Source organism: Temnothorax nylanderi, unplaced genomic scaffold, assembly GCF_030848795.1.
Source record: "Temnothorax nylanderi isolate EJ_2023f unplaced genomic scaffold, tnyl_v1.0 TNYL_tig0239_pilon, whole genome shotgun sequence".
NCBI lineage: Eukaryota > Metazoa > Arthropoda > Insecta > Hymenoptera > Formicidae > Temnothorax > Temnothorax nylanderi.
In genome coordinates this window covers 195,093-217,129 of record NW_027249301.1, presented here as the reverse complement: position 1 = coordinate 217,129, position 22,037 = coordinate 195,093, and the positions used below count along the sequence as shown (strand labels likewise).

General features: G+C 47.2%; 1 protein-coding gene across 3 annotated transcripts in view; it reads right to left on the bottom strand.

Moving 5' to 3' along the window:
- Centrocortin (uncharacterized) overlaps nt 1-21,344 on the bottom strand; it is a 31,933-nt gene extending 10,589 nt beyond the window's left edge. Inside the window, exon 1 of one of the 3 annotated variants that reach the window (XM_071718209.1) lies at nt 21,232-21,344. In XM_071718209.1, the coding sequence (XP_071574310.1) occupies nt 21,232-21,304 (73 nt within the window). In that variant the 5' untranslated portion in view covers nt 21,305-21,344. Of the gene's footprint in view, nt 1-13,468; nt 14,095-21,231 lie in introns of those variants that run through there. The other 2 variants (XM_071718208.1, XM_071718210.1) reach the window with 2 other exon arrangements.
- Between the last annotated feature and the right edge of the window lie 693 nt (nt 21,345-22,037).

The window sequence follows — 22,037 nt, the reverse complement described above, 5'->3', positions numbered from 1 at the left end:
TTATACTGTGTAAATTGTAAAATTGTTAATCTCATGTTCTTCTTTTCAGCATTTTATTCTGTGCCCTTTGTTGATATTATATAATTATTATTATATTATGTGTAATAAAGGGATCTCTATAAATCCTATTTATAAATAAATAAATAAATAACGACAGCAGGATTTAATTATTATCGATTCGATAATCACGTCGCTAAGGGAAGGGATTCCACGTCGAAGTTAAAGGTCAGACTCGATCTCGTCGCAGTAGTCGAGATGTGCAGGTTACCGGATGAGTTTTTCTCTGACTTTCGCGCTTCTCGAGCGATAATATCGCTAATTCGATAATTAAAGCGCATGTCGATGCGACGGTAGGTACGAGTACATACGCGTGGGTGGAAAGACGGCGTGACATACGAGATTCGAATATCTGTCCCAGTTGAATCGTGGTAGCACAATGCCATTCATGCACGCGCCCGCCCGTCCGCGCGTCCGCCTGCTCGCTCGCTCGCTGGGTCTCTCCTTCCTTTCTCGTCGTCTTTTTCGCCGAACCGGTAACTGGAGCTTGCCAGCGCACTCGCGGCGTTAAAGGATCCCGTGGGCCGTGTTCCCATCATTGTTTCGGACCAAGCGTAAAATATTCGAGCGACACGTGAGGCGCGCGAGGTTCAACGACGTCGTCGAAAGCGCGCTGAAAGAGAGTAACACGAAAGTACACGTATGGAATTTCGAGCGGAAACGCGTGAAACGCGCGGAAGAAAAAAGAGGGGGATTCTAAAATTCTAAATCTTCCGATTTTTAGAACTGCACGAACTAGCACGAACTTAAACAATCAATTACATATATTTTGCGATATCTATCGTGATTTGATTAATCCGAAAGTATAAAGTAAGATAATTGAAAAAATCCATATTTTACATAAAACTTTGAAATATTCTCGCGCCTGCAATCGACTCGTCAAATATTTATATTCCTATATAGCCGACATTTTTATCGCTGGGTGGTCCTCAAGTGCACTCGCCAAGTCAATAGGTCAGGCTCTTTGCACTGCCGTTCACCAAGCTAAAGCGAAGTTCCTAACCGGTTCGACACAGTGTACGGTAACGACTACCGCTGTAATAATAACTGAATAGCTGTACATTATTGTCGTTCTTGAGCGATATACATTTATGAGCGAAAAAGTACACACGATACATTCGGTATAGAAGAATCAATCTAGAGTTCTAGAGGCTCGACGAGCTACACAGGTGGTCGAGCGAGCCAGAAATATCGGCGCGGCGCACGCAATTCTGTTGCACAAAACAGAAACTAGGAGATCTACACGGTGAAGGAAATTCAATATGGGCGAGAGTATATCCGTCCTCATGTTGCCGTCTAATCGCACACTTTCCAGCTCTCTGACTTGAGTTTCAGCCCCCGGGATACAGCCGCAAGATAGTTGGCGTCACGGCCTTTTACCGTACTTACGCCTCGGGAAAGACACGAGAACTAAGAGCGCAAACTTCTAAAGTTGCAGCTCTGAAGCTGCGTTATCTGATATCGTAGAACGATCACACCTATCGAAGCAGACTGTCCGATCGTTGACAGCTCGCGATATTCCGAAAGTTCATTCGTCATCCTTCTTTTGCGGCTAAAAAACTAGACGAGAAGGTGCACCGGATGTGCTCTTTCGACAATGTTATACCAGCGGAAGCCGAGTGAAAGTACCTCGGTACTTTCGATCGTCGAAAGAACGACCGGCCTTGGCTATTTCACACATAATTATCGATTATTATCCCGTGTTCGTTCTATTAAGATGTAAGATGTAACCGGTATTGTTGCGCGATATCTTTTATCTTTGTCAGCTTTTATAAGATCGATCTTGTTCTGTCGACGGGGTAATGCTGCCGGTCCAGCGAGCCATACTTAGGCGCAGCAAGTTATTCTCCTATAACGCTAATCTTATTACGATAGAATTAACAGAGTTATAACAGGAGCAACGCGCGCGAGAGAACTAAACGGAAGTTGAATCTTCTCTAATCTACGTGTCGAATCGATCTCGTCGCTCAAGGCCATTCTATAGCCGGCCGTTCCGTCTGTTTCACCTTCGTGGCTTAATTGGGAAAAAGTGGTCTCGCGATAAACGGGACGAGATCGCGAGGAAAGCGAGCGGAACTGTCGCGTGGTTTTTGCACGGATTTTCACGGCAATTTCACATCGTCTTTTTCCATTAACGTGCCGCTGCGTGGACGTCGGGAATTAAGCGGAAGTAATATCTCCCGAGACGTGCGAATCTGGCTTAGTACATCTGGCCCGAGCGATTAACGAGATGCCGTCATCGCTGCGCCGTGAGAGCTGCCAATTTTGTTCGGTGCGCGAATAAATGGAGTTTGAGCAAGAAGGATAAAACGCGAAGTCATCGCGAGACGAGATTTCCAACCCCTCCCGAGGATCAGCGAGGGAAGGAGGCTCGACTCTGCGATTCCGTACGGAAGGACGAGTGTGCATGCTGATGTGCGCATCCTGCGAGAAGTTTCCGGAGTGCCTCGTAAATTGCGCTTCGTGACGCAGGAAGGAAGGGAATTATGCATACGCACGCGGGCGGGGAAGGATATTGATATCGTTCCGCAAAATAAATTCTCTCCGAGAAAAAAAATTCACTTCCCGGCTATCCTCGAGAGACCAAGAGCTCGAAAGAGCGAATTCGTATTACGATTCTCCGGTCTGAGACGGGAGACGATTCTGGAACAGCTCGTAGGATGCCCTATAGCGCGGATCGCGAGTTGATAACGCGGGTTGATTAGATAACGTGTATCGATATCGTGCCGCGGTCAGCTATCGGAAAGCTGTAACATAGGTAGGTATCTTGAAGCGCGCGAAGGCTGAGAAAGAAGGTCAACGTTACGGGATGCCCCGCGGGCAACGTTACGGGATGCAGGATATTAGACGTTCAGTCTCCATAGAATATAATCGCTGGATTATAGCGATGAGATGACTATCTCCACGATATGCTAATTTGATTTCCACGTCCACGAGGCATTATCATTTGAGCGTGCGCGGTAATTAATCCGCTAGTTAACATCGTGTACGAGCGGATACCCGGTTTGCTTAGGCGCGCACAGGACGTCCTTTTACTCACAGATTTTGTAAGCGAGATTATTATATTTAAAACTTAGCACGTGAGATATTAGCGCGGAAACTCTAGAAAACTCTTTCGCACTGTTTATCACGCGCCGGGACAGAATTTAATTGTATCTATTTTAGGAGGGAAAAATATGAAAATACAGGATAATGGGCGGAGCTAGGGCACGAGAATGCCTCGCGTAATTTGGCACTTCGTTATGGTTGGAGGTCGACGAAATGTCTCGCAATAAGGAGAAAGAGACTCGTTAGCGCCGCGCACATCCTCTTCGCACGACAGACACCTTCCCACGGCGCGTATAGCGATTGCGAGGAATAATACCGCGCGTGTGTATAATAACGAGCCGTCCAGGTCGCGATTATTTTCCACTGCCATTTTTCTCGCCGATCTCTATGATCTCCATTAACGCAACACGCGAGCGTTAACGTCATCCTCCATGGGGTTGCCAGGAGGTCGTTCGCGCGTAAAATCGAGTCAGTGTGCCAAACGTGATTTACCGGTCACGCGTGTGCCGGCTGAATTCTTCGCGCTCGGGTCCTTTACTTTCACAAAAATTCGCGTAGATCTGCGTGGGACGATGTACCCCCGCGCGATGGACCGGATGGACCAACAATCGCACTTGTAGTGCCGACGCACGTAGACTACATGCAAAACGAAAATTTTAGAGTTAGAGCCTCGATTTTTTTTATTCCATGATTTGTGAAAAAAAGGTATACGTTGTACGTCGTAGACACGACTTCGTGATCGTTACGCACGATCGCAAAATAGTCTCAGTTTTTCAAATCGAGCATTTTTTAACCCTTCGTAGTCACACTTCTGTAGAATCCCGTGTTAGTCATACTGGGTCATATTGACCCAGTCGATTTTGAATGGTTGCCATTTTAATGATATCGGTCCGATCGGGTTCAAATAATTCTGGAACATACCTTGAACATTCTAGAATATAAAACAACTGCGATTTTGTGAGATCAAATGGCAACATGTTGAAAAAAAATCGTGAACGAGTACATGCGTAAAAAAGTAGCTTTTTTACTTAAAAAATCATAACTTTTTAATTTTTTAATTTTTTAATTTTTTTAAATAAAATTTGCAGGTTATACTCCTAAGATACGACACTTTAAGAAAAAAAAATAGTCCTCTAGTGCGCGTTTCAAAAAAGGTATTTATTCCGGCATATGAAGAGGCCCGATTTTGGAGTGAAAAAAATGTGGATTTATCAGAAAATAGTGTGTTTTATTATTATTATGGATATCCTGAGTACACAAAAACATAAGTATTATTGTTCTTTCGTTATAAAACGACAAAAAAGTCATTTAGTCAGTGCAACCGTTTTAACCGTTTTATAATAATAAACCGTTAATATTATAAAAACAATGGAAAAAAATATATCGCAGGTGCCACAGTCACACTTACGGTTCAGACGCTTGTTTAAGCACAATAAAAAAATCCGATTTTTTAAAACTAAAATTACGTGCTAGTCCAACTACGGGTCAATGTGACCCGCATTCGTGCACGATGTTTTCGCAACCGCTGTCATATAAACACTGACGCTTTAGTCAAATGACTAACGGTCTCTACTTATAGAGAATACTTCAAACTCTTGGTAGATGACAGTCCAAGCCCCATTTTAAGCCAAGCACTTACCGATATTTAGCTTCAAACTTGAGCGCGGGTCAAAATGACCCATGTGTGACTACGAAGGGTTAATCACGTTTGCCCGGTTTGCCTGTTGCGTCTCGCAACAGAAGCAGGAAGGAACGTTTGCTTGCCAAGAAAACAAAATATCCGTCATTATGGAGAAATATGTCCCCAAACATAACCCAGATTGAGATATAAAACATCTTAAAGACGTCATTAAGATGTCTCCATGACGTCTTATGTCCCGATATTGGGATATTGTGTTCACTGGATACAGTTTCAGCCGAGAATCCTCAAGTGTTTTAACAAATAAGAGTAATTTAACAAATAATTGACTCCGCAAGTTTAACGTACCACTGCAGATGATCTCAACAAAGATCGAAACGTCTAGTTAAGATACACTTTATTTCAATTTTTGACCACGTTTACTTCACAATATTGTAAGATTTTTATGTATTTAGATATATTATACCGCGTTTAATGTCAAATTAAGAACTACATGCGTTTATCTATACATTATAAGCTCCAATATATTAAGCCCTAAGTCTTTATTCTTTGAGAAATAAGAGATGTTTGGTAGATGCACAATGCTACCCTGTTTCCGTTTCGGGATAAAATCTAACATGCACACATCCTCGAGATATGTTTGCTAACAATTAGATATTCTGACAAAAACAATCGTAACAATCCGCGAGTAACATTACCGTATTCATCGTGCGTGACACGATGGTATCCGAGCCGAGAGTCGAGAGAGGAGAGAGACTCGCCGCCGCGCGGATATGCGTGTGGCGCTCGACAAAAATCATACGAGTGACCGCATTGCGTGCGAAGATGCACACACGCGGCCAAGTATCACGCGTCGTCGGTAACGAGAGAAACGGGCGTAACAATGCCAGGGTAAATTATGGACGTGGAATTACGATGGAAAAAAAAGCGCGCGCCGGCTGCATCGGGGCCACCGACATTTCTTTCTCTCCCTTTTCTATACACCCGCGTCCCGCGAGAGCATTATCCGAGTCGCGGCGCGAAACGATCATTGTATCGGCGCGTCTGAGGATCGGCCGGATCTGCGTCGATCGTGATCGACGAGGAAAAAAAACAAATTAAGTAACGCCCGCTTTTAATTTGCGGCGATATCGTGCGTGAAAGAGTCGAGAAACCGGCGGCGCGGCATTAAACACCGTCCGGAAATGTAAATTGCTCTCGCGAAGATTACTTTGGTTTTCCACGCACGAGGAGGCGAGAAAGCGTTACCATTCCGCGCGCACATCAGTCTGGATTTTTCTCTTTTTTTTTCGCGCAACGCGACGAGACGTTCTCGGAGTAATGTTGAGAGCCCGAGCAATCTGGATAACACGCTGTTCGAAGCACGCGGAGTGATCGGGACATTCGGGACCCGTTCCCCCACCGCGCTGACTGCGAATAGGTGGCGAATACGGGAAAAAGGGGAAACGAAAGAAAGAGAAGCATCGACAAATTCATTATCTATACGTGTCCTATTACGTGCGTGCATAATTCCTTTCGTTCACGCAACAATCTCGCGCGGTACGCCGAGCGTGACCTTCGCGCGCGTTACGAGATTTTTATAATTCGTTCCACATTCGGCCTTTTCGCGCTGACGTAACATCGACCGGCGTGCACATGGCGCGGCGGTGTACGCGTCTCGCGTGATGGCACGTGGAAACGATATACCATCGCGGTATTACCTCGTTCGAAAGAAAGGCGCGATTCCGCGCCTTTTCTCAATCGCGCGCGGCAGTTTATTACCGTATCTTCCGTTTCCCCTCGCCCCGAGGCGATCGGAGGATCGCGAGGAAGAGGGGAGACGAGCGATACACGCCCAGGAACTGGAACAGGTATGCGAGTATGTGAGAAATAACGCGGCGCGAGAATGCAACAGGCGCATGCCGCATACCGTACGCTCACCCAGTGAACGCGTATCAACCCGTTCGATGAGGACCAAGCGAGAAAAACGCGCGCCCACGCCGTGCCACGCCGCGCGAGGCGAGGCCGATTGTATTAATAGTAACGAGGGAACCGATCCGTTCAAGAATAGGAGCCCGCGATGAATAGCCGTGCCTTTCCGCGGGAGGATCCCGCGATGAATAATGCGTCGCCCGCGGGTCGCGAGGAGGTGCACGGTCAACGAGAGAGACCGCGGCCGCGCCGGTGCATCTGGGTCAGGCCGTGGTCGGTCCGGCGATTGCCGGGATTCGACACGCGGGAAAAGAGAGAGAGAGAGAGAGAGAGAGAGAGAGAGAGAGAGAGAGAGAGAGAGAGAGAGAGAGAGAGAGAGAGAGAGAGAGAGAGAGAGAGAGAGAGAGAGAGAGAGAGAGAGAGAGAGAGAGAGAGAGAGAGAGAGAGAGAGAGAGAGAGAGAGAGAGAGAGAGAGAGAGAGAGAGAGAGAGAGAGAGAGAGAGAGAGAGACATTCTCTAACGAGGCCGTCGTTCCCCGCAACGGGCGCAACGATAAGGAGGGATTTATTTATTCGTGGGAGACAGATCGACGCGCACGGCAGTTACGGAATGTTACGAGCCGTCGCGCCGGCGCGGCCGTAACGTAACGCGTACATAAGTATACACGATACGCCGGGATTATCTCCGTAATAATTCTCGCGAGAGATAGTTAGCGGGAACGACGTAGCATCTTGGGTGCGCGATAACATCTGCCTGGCTTATCATCCTTGTCGGCTTAAGAGACGAATAATTACGCGGGGATATTGTCAGTTTTATACGCCAATCAGCGCCAGCGTGGCGCTATTCTCGTCGCGCACCTGCATCGACTTTCTATCTTTACGGTCTGTCTCTCCGTATACAGGTACTCCTGACCTCTCTTCCTCTCCTTCTCTCCTATGAGTTGTATCGCGTTATCGCGAGACAACGTTAAATAATTCTATCGACGAGTGTAACGGTGTTACGTTATTACTTCGTGGCCGCGAGAATGGAGGGCTGGCGAAGGCGGGACACGGGAAGAGAATTTTTATACAGCTTGGAAAAATATTCGATCGATCGATCGATCAACAGGCGATCGGCGGGTCTGCAAGGCTGCGTTCGGAAACGTCACCCGAGTGCACACGAGTATACTCCCTTCTCTTTCTATCTCAGCGAGTTAGAAGGAGAAGGGAGTATACCCGTGTGTACCCGGGTGACGTTTCCGAACGCAGCCCAAGCGTATATGTGCGATCTTATGGACGCGTATCTCTCGATATATTCCAGGTGGGAACTTATGGTTGCCGGCCACCGCGCCGTGGAGCCTTTCCGTTCCAGGTCACGGAGATTCGCCGGCTGTGCATCTCTCTACGCGAGGATAGGCATCTCTACGAGGGTCTCCCTCGGTCATCGCGAGTGCGCCGCGAGTGCGCGCTGCACCTTGTACCGTTACTGGGCATATAATCGCTCGGCGAACCAAGAGTCGACGTCCGATCGGTCCGATCGGATTCGTGCCGGTGCGGCACGGCGCGCGGCGCGGCGGCCGTCTCGCCGGATTAAAATTCACCGGCTCCTCTTTGCTTCTCTCTCTCTCTCTCTCTCTCTCTCTCTCTCTCTCTCTCTCTCTCTCTCTCTCTCTCTCTCTCTCTCTCTCTCGCCGATATCGTTTCGTCGCCCGCGATTAAACGATCGCGGAATACGTTTTCTCACAGATGAATATACGTTGCGCGGGAGCCGCTATTTAGCTCGGGCCGACCGCTGCGAGATTGGCCGAAGTGTTACACGCGAGCGTAACGATTCTGCGTCCGTCGTGTTTTTAGTCGGCCGACCCTCTGGGTCAAGAACGTGATGGCTTTGCGCGAGATAGAGTCGTGCGTGTTCCTCTCTAAACGCTCCGATTAATCGAGCCGGCGTGCGCCCGAAGTAAGAAGGCTTTTGTCGTCTATTATACTACGATGAGAGATGACTATCTCTCTGCACTTAATGGAACACGAAATATCTTAATAGAATCAATATACAGCAAAAAATGCGTGAGAGCGCGATAAGCCCTTTTTAAATAAACGGTCTGAAAGCTTTTAATGCGTCCATGGCACTGCGAGCGTCAAGCGGGAAATCCCGAAGAAATTATACGGATTATACGTCGAAGTTAATAAAGGCTCAATTTGATAATTCTAATAATTTTATAATTTGATGTATGGTAGATAGATAAGTATAGATTGATTGGTAGAATCAAGAGAAAGACAGGGAGAGATGTAATCTTTCTCTTTTCCTTTCCTTTTTCCTCTCGCGTGCAAAAAGAAAACAATGATGTGCACATGGCAAAGAGTCCGGCGCTCTCTTCCCTATCATGTCCAACTGCGCGCGCGCGCGCAAGAGAGAGAGAGAGAGAGAGAGACTCCCGGAGGCAATAATTATAATCGAATCAAGTTCTCGTCAAAGAAACGCAACTTTCCTCTCGATTAGATAAACATTGCTTCGCCAATTGCCCGTCGCTCGAGAGAACGTAATCGCTAATTAACAGCTTAATCGACAAAGCGGCCGTATTTATGGTACGAAAATGACCAATATATAAACGTGGACGTGTACGTTCCACTTAGCCGCGAGGCAAACGCGAAAAGGTGCGCGACATTGGAAAGTTCGCGGACCGATGTTGATGTACGACACGCGTTAACGCAGCCGCTGTTTTTGCGGCCGTTCGAACTCGCGCTCTCTCCGATTTCAATAACGCACTCTTAGACACCGGAATTCCGGTTTAACGAGTACCGCATGAACTATGTGCCAGGAAACAAAATATCTGAAATCTTCACTCCAAAACAGGCTGGGTCCGATAAAACGGAACTAATTAACGCGCGTTCTCGTAAGAAAAAAAAGAACGTACTGCGTATGAACGTATACTTGGCTCTTTCATTTTATCGATCAATATATTTTTCTCGCGAGTTGATATTTTCTAAATTCAATCTTCGTACACTATCTCTACGTGAATGATTTGTGCCAGGCGTTAAAGCGCGCTGATCTTGTTTTTCGCACTTTAGCTACCTAACAGTCGTTTACGAAAGTATATCCAGCATGTCGATTTTGATTGCGATGGAACGATTCTCGAAACTAGATCATCTCCTTCCTCCTTTCACCGGGGGACAGTATTGAAAATTGTAAATTATTATCGACATTGATATCATTGCCTGTCAATTAATCATAATGTAAATACGCTCGGTCGAAGATGTCGTGCGACTTCGATACTTTCTGGAGTGAAAGATTTCACGATGTTCGATAATGTTCAATAACATTGAACAAGCTCGGAAAGTAAGTCAAAAATGATTCGACAATCTTTACAGCCCTCGATTGAGGGGCTTGTGAAAACATTCTTATCAGAGAGCGGCTTTCACCATTGGAAATATGTGTATAAAGCAGATAGCGGCTGGACTGGTCTAACAAAAATATCCCGAGCGAAGGTACGACAAAAATAAATCAGAACTAAATACGGGGATTGAAACCAATCGAGAAATATATATCGACGACCAAAGATGAAGAAAAGCGACAATCTATAACAGACCCTATAGAGAGGCACGTTCATGCCTCTGCAGACAACGACGAAATTTAAACGTCGTTCTCGCTTCCACTATTTCCAATCAGGATCAGTTTTAAAGTTACCCCGTAATTATTATAGAGCTACGGGAGTTCGGCGGGAAGATATCTGTCTATCTGTGGACAAGAGTCAATAAGAGATCGCGTTTCGAAGCCGATGGCAATAAGCGTGTATAATATTTTGATTGCAGGCGACGCGACGAGAAAGTTTGATTTCCTTTCTCGTGTTCTTTAGATTCTTTCGCGGTGCTGTTCGATAACAATAGAGACATCCTGTAAGGTACCTATTGAAGTGTCGAGATACAGAAAAAGAGATTGCAATATCGATCGCATTACTACGGAGCAGATTGCACGGCATTGCTCATCTATATGTTAATCGTCAAGTATTACGAAGAAATTGTTATTTAGATGATCTATATCGAATCAATCACACATTTAATTAAAGAAGATGAAATGATTGTATTCTAAGAAACTATCTCACTCAAAAATTACTATTCGAGCTGTTTATATTCGCCGGGTGATGTTCAAAGTGCAAAGACGCATCGACGTGATAAGATAGCCAATTACCAATATCAAACAAAATACTATCGCGAACGATACACGGTAGCTTTTTCTAGAATTAGATGATAGATTTATTTACCGATTATAATCGCCACTATAAAATTAGACGACAACAAATTTCTTAGGACAGATGATCGCGAGATCGTCATGCTAAGGAAGTACTTCGCAACTTCTCTTTGAATATTCTCTTAAGTGTAGTTATCCATCAGACCTTCAGGTGAACGGTTTGAAACCGCTGCATTGAGACGATCGATACACAATATGTACGGAAAACATCGGGGAGGGTGTTTCATAGCAACCTACCAAGCGGGGTTTCGCTCTTTAGGGTGAACCTTTAGATCCCAAAGACACGCACAATCGTGTCACATTTATTTTTATTCTCGAACTGTTGTAAAACTGTGTGTGTGTGTGTGTGTGTGTGTTTAATTTTATCGCACATACACAAAAAATGTCCCAGAAGAAAGCTCTAGAGCTAACAATAAGATATCATGAAGGTTAAATTAGATTTTGCCAGAAACATAGACGAATGGAACAAATTCATAGAAGCCCTATGCTCCAGTTAGAAATAAAGAATATATATAGGTGTATATGCGTGTATTTAGCCTTCGTTCGACAGTACTTTTCTGGAACGCGCTGTAATTGTCGATTAATCGTCTGTCACTACCGCGGGCGGCCAAGTCGGTCGGGCCGCATATTATTTGTGCCCTACATACCATGATTTTTACGCGGGAATTAAACGCGGAGAGCTGCATGCGCGAGTGCCCCGAGCGTGGATCATAAATATGCGCAACCGTCATTTCCTTCGCCGGCGATATTAGGTATGCCAGTCTGCGCGAGATAGGAAGGAGCAACCAGAACGCGACCGGCAATGGCGCGAGTCGTTTGCATAAATCATCGTGCTTTATTTATCTTGCCGGCGCGCTCGCTCGCTCCATTATCCGCGCGCGAACGGCCACTTTTAATAGCTTAATAGCGTACGCGCGGATGAATGGATTGCGCGATAGACCGGTCCGGAGACGACCGCGACGACGGTCTTACGGCGAGTTGTTCGAGCGCAAAACTCGAGGCGCGTCTTCTCGGCGAAAGAAACGGCGAAACTTCCGTGATTCGCGAGCCGTCGGTGTTTTCTTCCGTAAATTACCTACGCTTCCTTCACGGCGTATTAACGCCAAGCCGCGAGCTCCACGACGCTCGGCGATGTAATTCGCCGAGCACGCTGCGCAGACTCCGCGATCTAAAATACTCCCGCCGATCAATATCCATAAAACTCTCGCGTTTCTGGCGTTACACACGCGATCCTCTCGTTGCGCACACACATCTCACGGAAGATCTCGTCTCTGACGTTCAACGCGCATCTTTTCCTGAAGCAGAGGCGTAACACGTAACGATGCTTGCGGTTGAAAACGAAGGATAGCCGCGGGCGTTTAGAATTTCCCTCACTCTAGAACTAAATTACAAGAAATAACTTAATTTTAACCTTTTTGGTGTGAGAATGAATTGATAAATCGTATTAATTAAATTCCGCTCCGTCCAAGAAAAGCATGTGCAGTCGAGTTGTCGAACCAGTCGAACGAATCGTCCGCCGATCGATCGGGCGGAAATCGAGCGGCGTCGACGAAAATAACAGTAAGGTCGAATGAAAATAACACATGATAAAATTTAATCGCGCGTAACTGCTGCTTATCGAGCGCCTCTTTTATGTCTTTGTCTTTTCTTCGCGGTCACGATTAAACGCGGGTTCAAGAGTCAGTGAGCGAACGGTGGCCGATCACCGGCGAGATTGTCCCGTGAAAAATTGCAGATTATTCGACGAGGGAGTGATATGCGAGATGCTAAGTCTGTTAAAGTGAAAAATATCGGGCCATAGTCTTTGGGAAACGATTGGTTCTCGACAATCTCCGAGTTCTCGCTTTTTCGAAGACGTTCGCGGATGCTCCGGTGAAAATGCGACCTCGAGGGGAATATCTTCAAGAGTCGACGCTTTGAATGTCTTCCACTCACGGCGCCCACGAATACGACGGGTGCGCGTATCGCGCGACAAATCGATGAGTCATGCCGCCTCGACTACGGAACCATTCCATCCCGATGTAACACGGGAGGATAACTTTTGCCGTTTCCAAAAGGGACGCGCGAGGAATGCGGTTGATGGAGGCGGAACATCGAATGTGCGAATCGTTTGTAAAACAAACTGATGCAATCGCCGATACAATTTTTACCTCGCGCGATAACATATTCTCAAACGTAAACGGCGGTTTGTATGCTGACTCGCTCTTGCAATTATGCAAGAGGCGATGTCCAGAGTGGACTTTGCGCGCGTTTCATTTGCACGTTTGTTTTCGTCGCTTCATTGATCCATCACCCGTCGCGCGTCATGGGGTTCTCGTGATCGACCTCGAAAACTTGGGTAATTCCGGCGCCGCGCCGGTCGCACCTGCGCACCCTTGGCGAGATGATAGCAGCCGCGGCCTTGACATCGGAGGCGCGTACCGCGTATCGCGAGAGCGACACTTTCAAGAGGCGAGATCTCGAACGACATTTTTTTATCATCGCTTTTCGAAAATTTACTAATTAATCGCGGAGCGCGTCGACGTTGACAAATATCGATCCCCTGCGCGGATGTACATAGGTGTACAATGGACAACAGAAGCCGAGATTTACCCTGGAGCATGTTGTGGTCGGCGTCCTCGTCCGCGTGGTAGCGGACCCCGCCGATCGAGGAGGACAGCAGGCTCATTTTCGCGACGGTGGTCACCGGTGCCGTGCGCACGTCCTCGATACAGTCGAGCGGCACCGAGCGGGTCCACGTCCACGAACCGGCGCGGCGGCGCGAGAGGCCGCCTGGCCCGTGCGCTCGCGGAGCTATTGGCGCGCGCTCGCCGCACGGCCCACGAGCGAGCCAATCGACGTGCGGGAGCCTCGGGGGACTCGTGGGGCCTCACGGACCTCGAAGAGCTCGCGAAAAGCCGCCGGCCATGGACTGCCGGACTCCGAAACGTCACTTTCTCCCGGTGACGGCGGCGGTTACTCCCGATGCCACCTGCGACGGCGCGTCCGCCGTCTCCCTCAGGATCGCTCGTAAAGCTTTCGGACCAGGCGGCCGTGGACTCGAGGATCGACCACACGGCTTTCGCACACCACGATATCCCGAACGACGGCGAGCAGCGACGCGAGCAACCACGGCAATTTGACAGCTCGCAACGCGGCCGCTCCGACGTTGTCACTCCGGCTTGACTGGCACCGCTGGCACTGCCCCGCCAGGCGCTGAGTCGCGTCCAGGCGTATAGCGAGCGTCCTCGCCGTGCCGCGCCGCGTCCCGCACCGCCTGTTTTGCCGTGAAACACGGCGGCGCGTGACGCGCGATCAATAACAGTCCCTGCCGCCGTCGCCGCCGGCGACTGCGCTATCGCGTCATTATCGCCACGCTGATGTAAGGTGGAAGAGGGGCGGCGAGGGGAAGATCCCATAGCCGCGCTGATGACCAGTGGCCAGTCATCTTCGCCTCGAAATATCTATGAATTTTTTGCCCGTACAAGGATTGAATGACCATGCGCAAATTCCGAGGGAGCAAATGCAGAGTAGGACTGTTCATGAGCGCGCGCACGCGTTTTCTTTCCCCGCTGAGGATCGCGCGGCGAAATCGCAACGGCATTGACGCAACGAAGGAACGCGCCCGTTGCCGTCGCGCAGAGCGAGGCAAAATTGTAGGTGAACGTCGAAACGTTATTACGCACGTCGATTTGTTTATTATTTCGTTGTGGCATAATTAACGGCAGCGGCTTACTCTCGCGTTACGCGTGTTCGCACGCAAGTTCGCCGGCGCTGCCGAATTAACATGTTCGCGTGAATTTCGTAACGCTTTGACTCGCGCAACGAGCAGAGAGGAATGATCAGATATTGGAGAAAGTCCCGGTTATCATTGTTCACGATGCTTCACACTACGCGCAATAAACGTCGCGTCGTATGATTTATATAGGTCTTCGTTTCTTCGCTCTCTCGCATTGTTGTACGTTCCATTGCGTAATAATTAATACTGCTGCTACTGTCAGGACTGCGGTGTAAAATAACAGAAGCTTGAAAATGTTTATCTTATCCGCTTCTTCTAATCGTGCTTTTGCTATATTTGAAATGATTGAAGGTGATCATAAAAACTAAAAACTTATACTAGTGACGAGCAGTACCTTGTAGAACAATTATCCTAAAATGCCGCGAGTTTTCATAAACGAAGAATACACGGATATTCATTTTGTGAGTGATTTGTGTGCAGGAAATGCAAGGGTTTCTATTAAACTAATTAGACAATATCAACGAAGACTCCCTAACAGAAAATTTAGCCGCTTCACACAGTCTTTACCAATGTTTACAATGTTTATTAGTTTGACGGGTTCAATTTTCTAGGGTAATAAATTCAATGTTACATCGATGTATAGCTTGTATTGACGTGGGCGGACGGCACTTTGAAATGAATTAAGTGAAACTTACACATTTCGTATTTTTGCTATAACTTTCTAATAAAGCATTTTAGGACCTATATGTTTATATAACATTTTTTTCCTATTTCTGCTCATAGAACATACTAATAAAGTTTGTCCGGAAAAAATTGGGACACTTTGTATTTAGTTTTGAGATTTCTTCGTTGCTCTTTATATATTGCGTAACTAATACTCTCATATTATCGACCTTGCCTGACTAAATCGCCTACATCGTACCTTTTTTCATATATTATTACATATTCATATATTATTATATCATTCGTCGCGACTTCGACAGTCATTCGACAGGCGTTTCCAGTCGGGGTGGCATTCATTACGCGCTGACATCGGCGTTGCATTTGCGCGTGCATTCATGCGCATACGCGAGCATGTCCGTTTCGACCGGGTAATGCTTGGGAGCAATTCGTCCGTCCCGTTACACACGCTGAACGGGATTAATGTCTTATCGCACGTCGGTGAATGTTTCGTCGCACGGCCTAATCCCGAGGGAGAGAGCGGCACCCCACCCTTTCTCCCGATTTGATTACGATTTTACCGCGACAGCCGTAAAGATTCGTCTAGCCGGTCTAGCGTGTCGAGATCTGTCTTTTAAAAGTGCCCGCCGATAGCTGATAAACGGACAAACCGGATATAACCTTGCGCGAAGTCGAAAAATCGACTTTCCAACTCGATAAGAAACGGCAGGTCGCATGAGCAGCGCACATGTAATTTTACACGTTAACGGTATACGTCGCGCGGGGCCCGTTTAATATTTTGTTTAATGAGATAACCCGCGCGTTATCGCGGGCTATATCTGATGATTAATCCGCGCGACGGCGGCGTGTAAATAACTAGCGCCATCACTAGCGGGGCCTTCATCTCGCGTGCGCGACGTACGAAAAACCCGTCGCCGGTCCATTAACGCTTAACGCGAAGGACTTGGATTCGCGCCAGGCAGGTTACTACCCGCTGTAATTAATTATTCCTCTATTAAAACCGGCTCCGTCCCTCTGGAGATCGATGCGCGATGTCAAAGTAATGTAACGTATATTTATGTCTCCGCCGTTAAAAATCATCAGACATCAACGGTGATCCGGCACGCTTCCCGTCGAAGTTGCAGTTTTTCCGATGGAAAACAATCCCGATTTTCTTTTTCTTTTTACTTTGAGATAATCCTCCACACCCTCCCCCTTCCGACCGAAAGAGAAAGATGAATTCGTTTAATTACGGTCAGCTTTGACAACCGTTGAATCGACGATCAGCATGATCCTAAGCGTCTAATTGGCGTAACCACCCAGGACTCCCATCGTCGAAAGTTCAAATTATTATCTCAGCCTAATTTCACCGAGATCCCACGGCATTCCCGCTTCCGGTAGAGCGGCGAGCGCGAGCGAGCAGGTGTCCAATCATCGTCGATAAGACTATCTCACGGAATCGTTTCGTTTTCCACGATTGGGCGGGAAGCCGAAGGCATTGGTATTCGGTAACCGATGTTTACCCGCTCGCCGGTTTCCTCAAGGAAATTGCACGTTTGTAATAATAAATATCTACAATGTAACGCATGTAGCGCAAAGGAGTATCGGCTTGCAGAAAGACCCCGAGGTTCGAGTCTCTCCTAATTATTGGTAAACACGTCCCGCCTTATCTCCTGCAGATATGCCGCATTAATGATATATAATCAGGATCGATGGACAATACGAAACGCTTCTCGCCGGCGCGGCGAATCGAACGTACCCCTGACTTTCGTGATCCTCCCGGGATTTCTCGCCGGTCTTCCTCGCCTTCGCTGGAGACGTGGACTCCTCTTTGCGAAGATACGAGAACGTATACCGCGCGCTTCCTGCTATTAGAAGAAATTACTATTCCGGCCTGATACCGTGGCGTGGTAGTGAAGCCGATTCCTCTTACCGATCACCAGGTTCTCAGGATCGATAGACAATTAGGATTGCGATAGACGAAGGGAGCAGAAAGAAACTCCGCTTATGAGAACCCGCTTCATCTGTCCCCGAAATTATACGCCTCTTTCGAGCCGTAGATGCCGGCGTAGATACTCGATTAAAGAGAGATAGCTTCGATTGTTTCAATTTGACGGGACGAGTACGTTCTCGATTAATTTCCGAGTCAGGGAGTCTCGAAGGGGGAAGCGAAGGGGTGATTCGCGTTTCCATTTTATCTCGCGGAGCCCCACGTTTCCCCGCACAAGTGAATTATCTTACGGCGCGTGATTCCGCGGCGAGAGTCGCGGAAAAGTCGGCCTTCCGTTTCTTGCGGTTAGAAAATGATCACGGCGATTTCACGCCGTCACCGCTGCCACCACCACCATTACCGCCATCGGCGATCTTGATCCGATCTATCTCTATCCACGCGATGAGCCGCGAACTTTTACCCGAGAGCGCAGAGCTCATCTCACCTCTTGACGACCTCTCATGACTGAAATCGCGCGCGGTCGCCGTCGGAATATCCTTTTTCCCTCTTTCTTTCCGGCGAAGAATCCGCAAGAGAATCGCACGCGCTCTGGAAAGCTTCCAATTTGCTCGGGAGAAAACCGCCGTTTCCGTTTCACCGTTATCGCAATTGCAATTGACGGCCGCGCGCGCGCGCGCGCGCGCGCGCGCGCGTGCAGCTGCGTCCGGACATTTTTTCTCGTGCCGCTCTTCTCGATCGGTATGCGAGACTAATCGTCATGTTGGAGCTACCTAACGACCCGTTGCGATCCGATACCGTAACGTTGTTGTTGTTGTGTCGTCCCGCGGTCTTTCTACGCTCGACATTCGCGTATCTATCGGGTGTATTCTGCTCGCACGTGCTTCATCTAATCTGGAGCATCCTTGACGTAGAAGACGTAAGAAGCTACGCGATCTACCTGTTTTATTCAATCTTGCTTTTTATAGTTATTTTATCATCCAATATCGTACATGTATTCTCATTTAGGTTCGGTTTACGCCTCACCTAGTTCACGTTCTGTTCTACGATCTGTATACTTCTTTCATGCTCTGCTCACCGCGTTTTTGCCGTATAATCCATCCATCTTGTGTTCTGATCATCTTGTTTTTAGTACGGAAGAGGCAACGGCTTTGCTGGCGCCTTACACCTTTTTCATTCATGCTGTTTGTAGCTATACCGAACTATATAATTATGTAAATCGATCTCATATGTACGCGATAAAGTTATTGTTATCCAGAGCGACTTCGATCAGATTCCGATTAACTTAATCGACGATTAATTCAATCGATTTTAATTGTAGCAATTATAGCAAATTTGTTGATTATATGAATTGTTCTAATCAAACAATATACAATTAATAATTTCTTTGTTGTCGCGATAAATATCAAGCCACATGTCTCAGTAATCGAATTGCTTTAGACGTCCGCACGGAATGTAGGGATCCCTACACCTCGAGGTCCAGGTTTGAATCCTGACTGGGCTGTTATTTTTCGCAACATACGCTATATATTCCGTATTCTATCCTATACATCCTGCATTTTTAATATCGTATATTTCTGATAATATTCTAATGCCATGATGTGTGTTAGTGTGATTAAATTGATTATCAATATAATCATGTGATTGTACTATTCTAGCTTGAAACTGCGTTTTAAGACCGTTAGTAACGGCGCGTGGTTTGCTAGGACGAAGAATTGTAAAATTCACAAGAATAATATTATTAGGCTACCAAAAGATCCAGTCCTAACTGTAAAGACATTTTCTCTATAATCGAATTAATAATTTTATTCACTTTAATAAAATACTACAAATGTTACTCAACAAATTAATCGCCAATTGAGTCAATCGAAGCTCGATCGAAGCCGCTTCCAAAATCTCAGCGATTGGAATGAGAAATGGTAAAAAATTTAAAATTCTCTGCTTCAAGGAAGGATAATTCGAACTCAATCTTGAGATCACTATCGTGAAAATTGACGATATTTCCTGGCGAGGCTTTTCACGCGAGACGCGTCCACGTGTGATTGTTCTCACGCGCGCTGATCGATTAAATCCGAACAAAACACCTGTACTGTTGACCTTATATCCAGGAAACAACGAGATAGGACGGCTCGTCGTGAAACCTTCGGGAGTCTGATATAATCGTCCGCGGGATCGCGACTCGCGAAAGGCGACGGGGATCGATGGGAAAGTATCGACGGCGCGCGCGAGACAGCGAACTGAACGAACCTCGATGAATGCGAAACGAGACGAAGCTCTCGTTAACGAAGGAAAGCTGCGAGCGGGTCGATCGCTGTCACTCGATCTGCCAATTACGCGACTCGATAACTCGTTCGCAATCGCAGCGCGAAAACTCGCCGGGAGCGTCGCGTCGCGCGAATCATTCGGATTCCGCCGAGGGAAAAGCGGATCGCGCGGACGTATTTCGCGTGTTAAGAAATGCTTCCGCAAACGCGAGCTCTCGCGGTGATTATTCTCGCGAGCGGCCAAGACTTTAACCAACGCATTGTTCATGCACCCAAAGAGTTTTGTGTTCATCTTATCGCGTACTTCATGGTAGAATTTTCCTAAAAATATAAGCAAAATGATAGCAGTCTGTCAGCAGATTGGTAAAAGATTTGATCAGACATGTCAACAGACAATTAACTGCGTCCGCATTTAGCTTATGTTCTGCCAGCAGAATTTGCTAACGCCAGCAGAAATCGCGCAGAGCCTGAACAGTTCCAGCAGGATCCGCTCGATATCTATAACCGATAATCTGCTGTCTGATATTATGTTAGCAGACTCTGTTATACTTCTGTTGGCGATCTGCCGACATTACGTGATATATCAGAACCGGCATCAAATCTGTAGTCTTTCTGCCGACAAAATTTATAGCAGATACTTGGTAAGATCTGCTTTCGACAGACTTGGCTGTTTGGGTATAATAATTATGAAAAAATGTATTTTATAAAAAGTAAATTTAGTGCGAGACGCGACAGCATCTCTTGATAAAACCCTGTTCAACATGAAAATAAATTTTTATTTCATTAAAACCGAAAATTATTAATTGTCGAATAGCTTTTTACTTTACATTGTCTAGCTATATTATATATTTGTGTCACCTAAAGTTTTATCTTAAATGGCATTTAGTTTTTACAAGCGTTTTCACTTTTGCCGGACGATAACGCGCCGATGCAATGCGGGAGGATCGCGGCGTTTAGACGAAGCGTGCAGACCGCGTTTTACGTAATCGCGCGCGCATGCCATGCCGGCATAATTTAACGAGGAAAGTGTGTAATCGAACGACGTGTCCACGCGCCAAACGGCACGGCGCCGCGGCGTGGGCGCGCGCGGCGTAAGGCGTTGCGTCGGATTATACGCGCGTGTGTAATAAACAAGACTTCGACCGGGCGCGATTACGATCGTTCAAGTCCTTTCCCACGTACGACACGGCGTCTTGCTCGCGCAAAAAGTAAAAAGGGAATCTTTTTTTTTAGCGATGCGTTGCCGTATCCGCGGCGCCAAGTTTCGCGCTGCGAAATGACTGTACATCTTCCTCTATGAATCGAAAAGAAAGTTTCCGCCGCGCGGGTCCCCGGCGGGCATTAACGGTCGATCCGTCCGGCAAATTCCTGCGCGCCTTCCCACAATTTTTTCCCCGTTACGAGACTTACTTACGACTTACGACGGCTCGCTGTTGCGCGACTCTCGGAAAAGAGCAGCTGGAATACCAGCAGCGTTATCAGGGGAACGGACAGTTAACCCTCGAGAGCTGTGTTTTCGCGAACATTGGACACTTGAAACGGTTTAAATAGACATGCGGAAGCCGATCTACTCTCGTCGACAGTCTCGTCGGAGCCCGAAATGTCACGAGCCGCTTTCGTAACAAATGTCGTAATATATACTCGCGGCTTCTCGTACAATGTTTCGATAATCAGCCGTCTCGCCGAGAGCCTCGTCTTACGAGCGTACCGTCCGAGAGGTACCGCTATAATTAATACATATAGAAATGCCCGCGCTATGCCTCACCGTTGTACGTCCAGCTGTTGAGGTCGTGGCAGAGCATGGTCCAATCGTCCTCCAGATCCTGGGAAGTCGCCATGGTTGACGATCTCGCGGAGAGTGAGCCACGATGTCGTCGATCGCGAGAAATTGGCGTGTCCCACGTTTTTTACCTGTGGCGACGAGGTTCCTTGGTTGAGATACCTTAGCGAGTTTACCCCAGAAAAATTCGAGCGGCGACGTTTATTCGAATCGACGTTCGATCACGTGTGCGATTTGTCGAAAATCGTGAAAAACGACAACGGTGACGACGGATCGTCTGCTCGAAGGTCCGTGAAGATGTCGACGGGAACGCGGGCGTTCGTGGCACACGAACCACACGAGCGAAAGGACACGAGCCGAGATTGGAGCACATGGGCGTTTAGAGCGACACCCGGCTGCGTTCCACGCGCCTGGACACGCACCTGAACGCACGGAACGCGGCTCGTTCCATCTCTGCTTCGCCTCGCACGGTCGCCAATTTTCGCGTTGTTTGTTTTTAAAAGCGCGCTCTCTCTGCCGTGCCGTTCGCCTGTCCACGCATGTATGTATGTACACAATACACGCGACGACGACACGAGATGCTCGACTTACGTGTGTAATAAGATAAATCCAAAAGTTTCCGGCTCAAGAATATGAAAAAACTGAGATAAATTAAAAATTAAATTATTATTGGTAAATTTTGTTTACGCAAATTGGGCTTGAAAGATGAAAAATTATCACTATATGGCCTAAATTGGAACTATAAATACATCTTTAAGACATTTTTTAGACATCTTAAAGACGTCTCTACA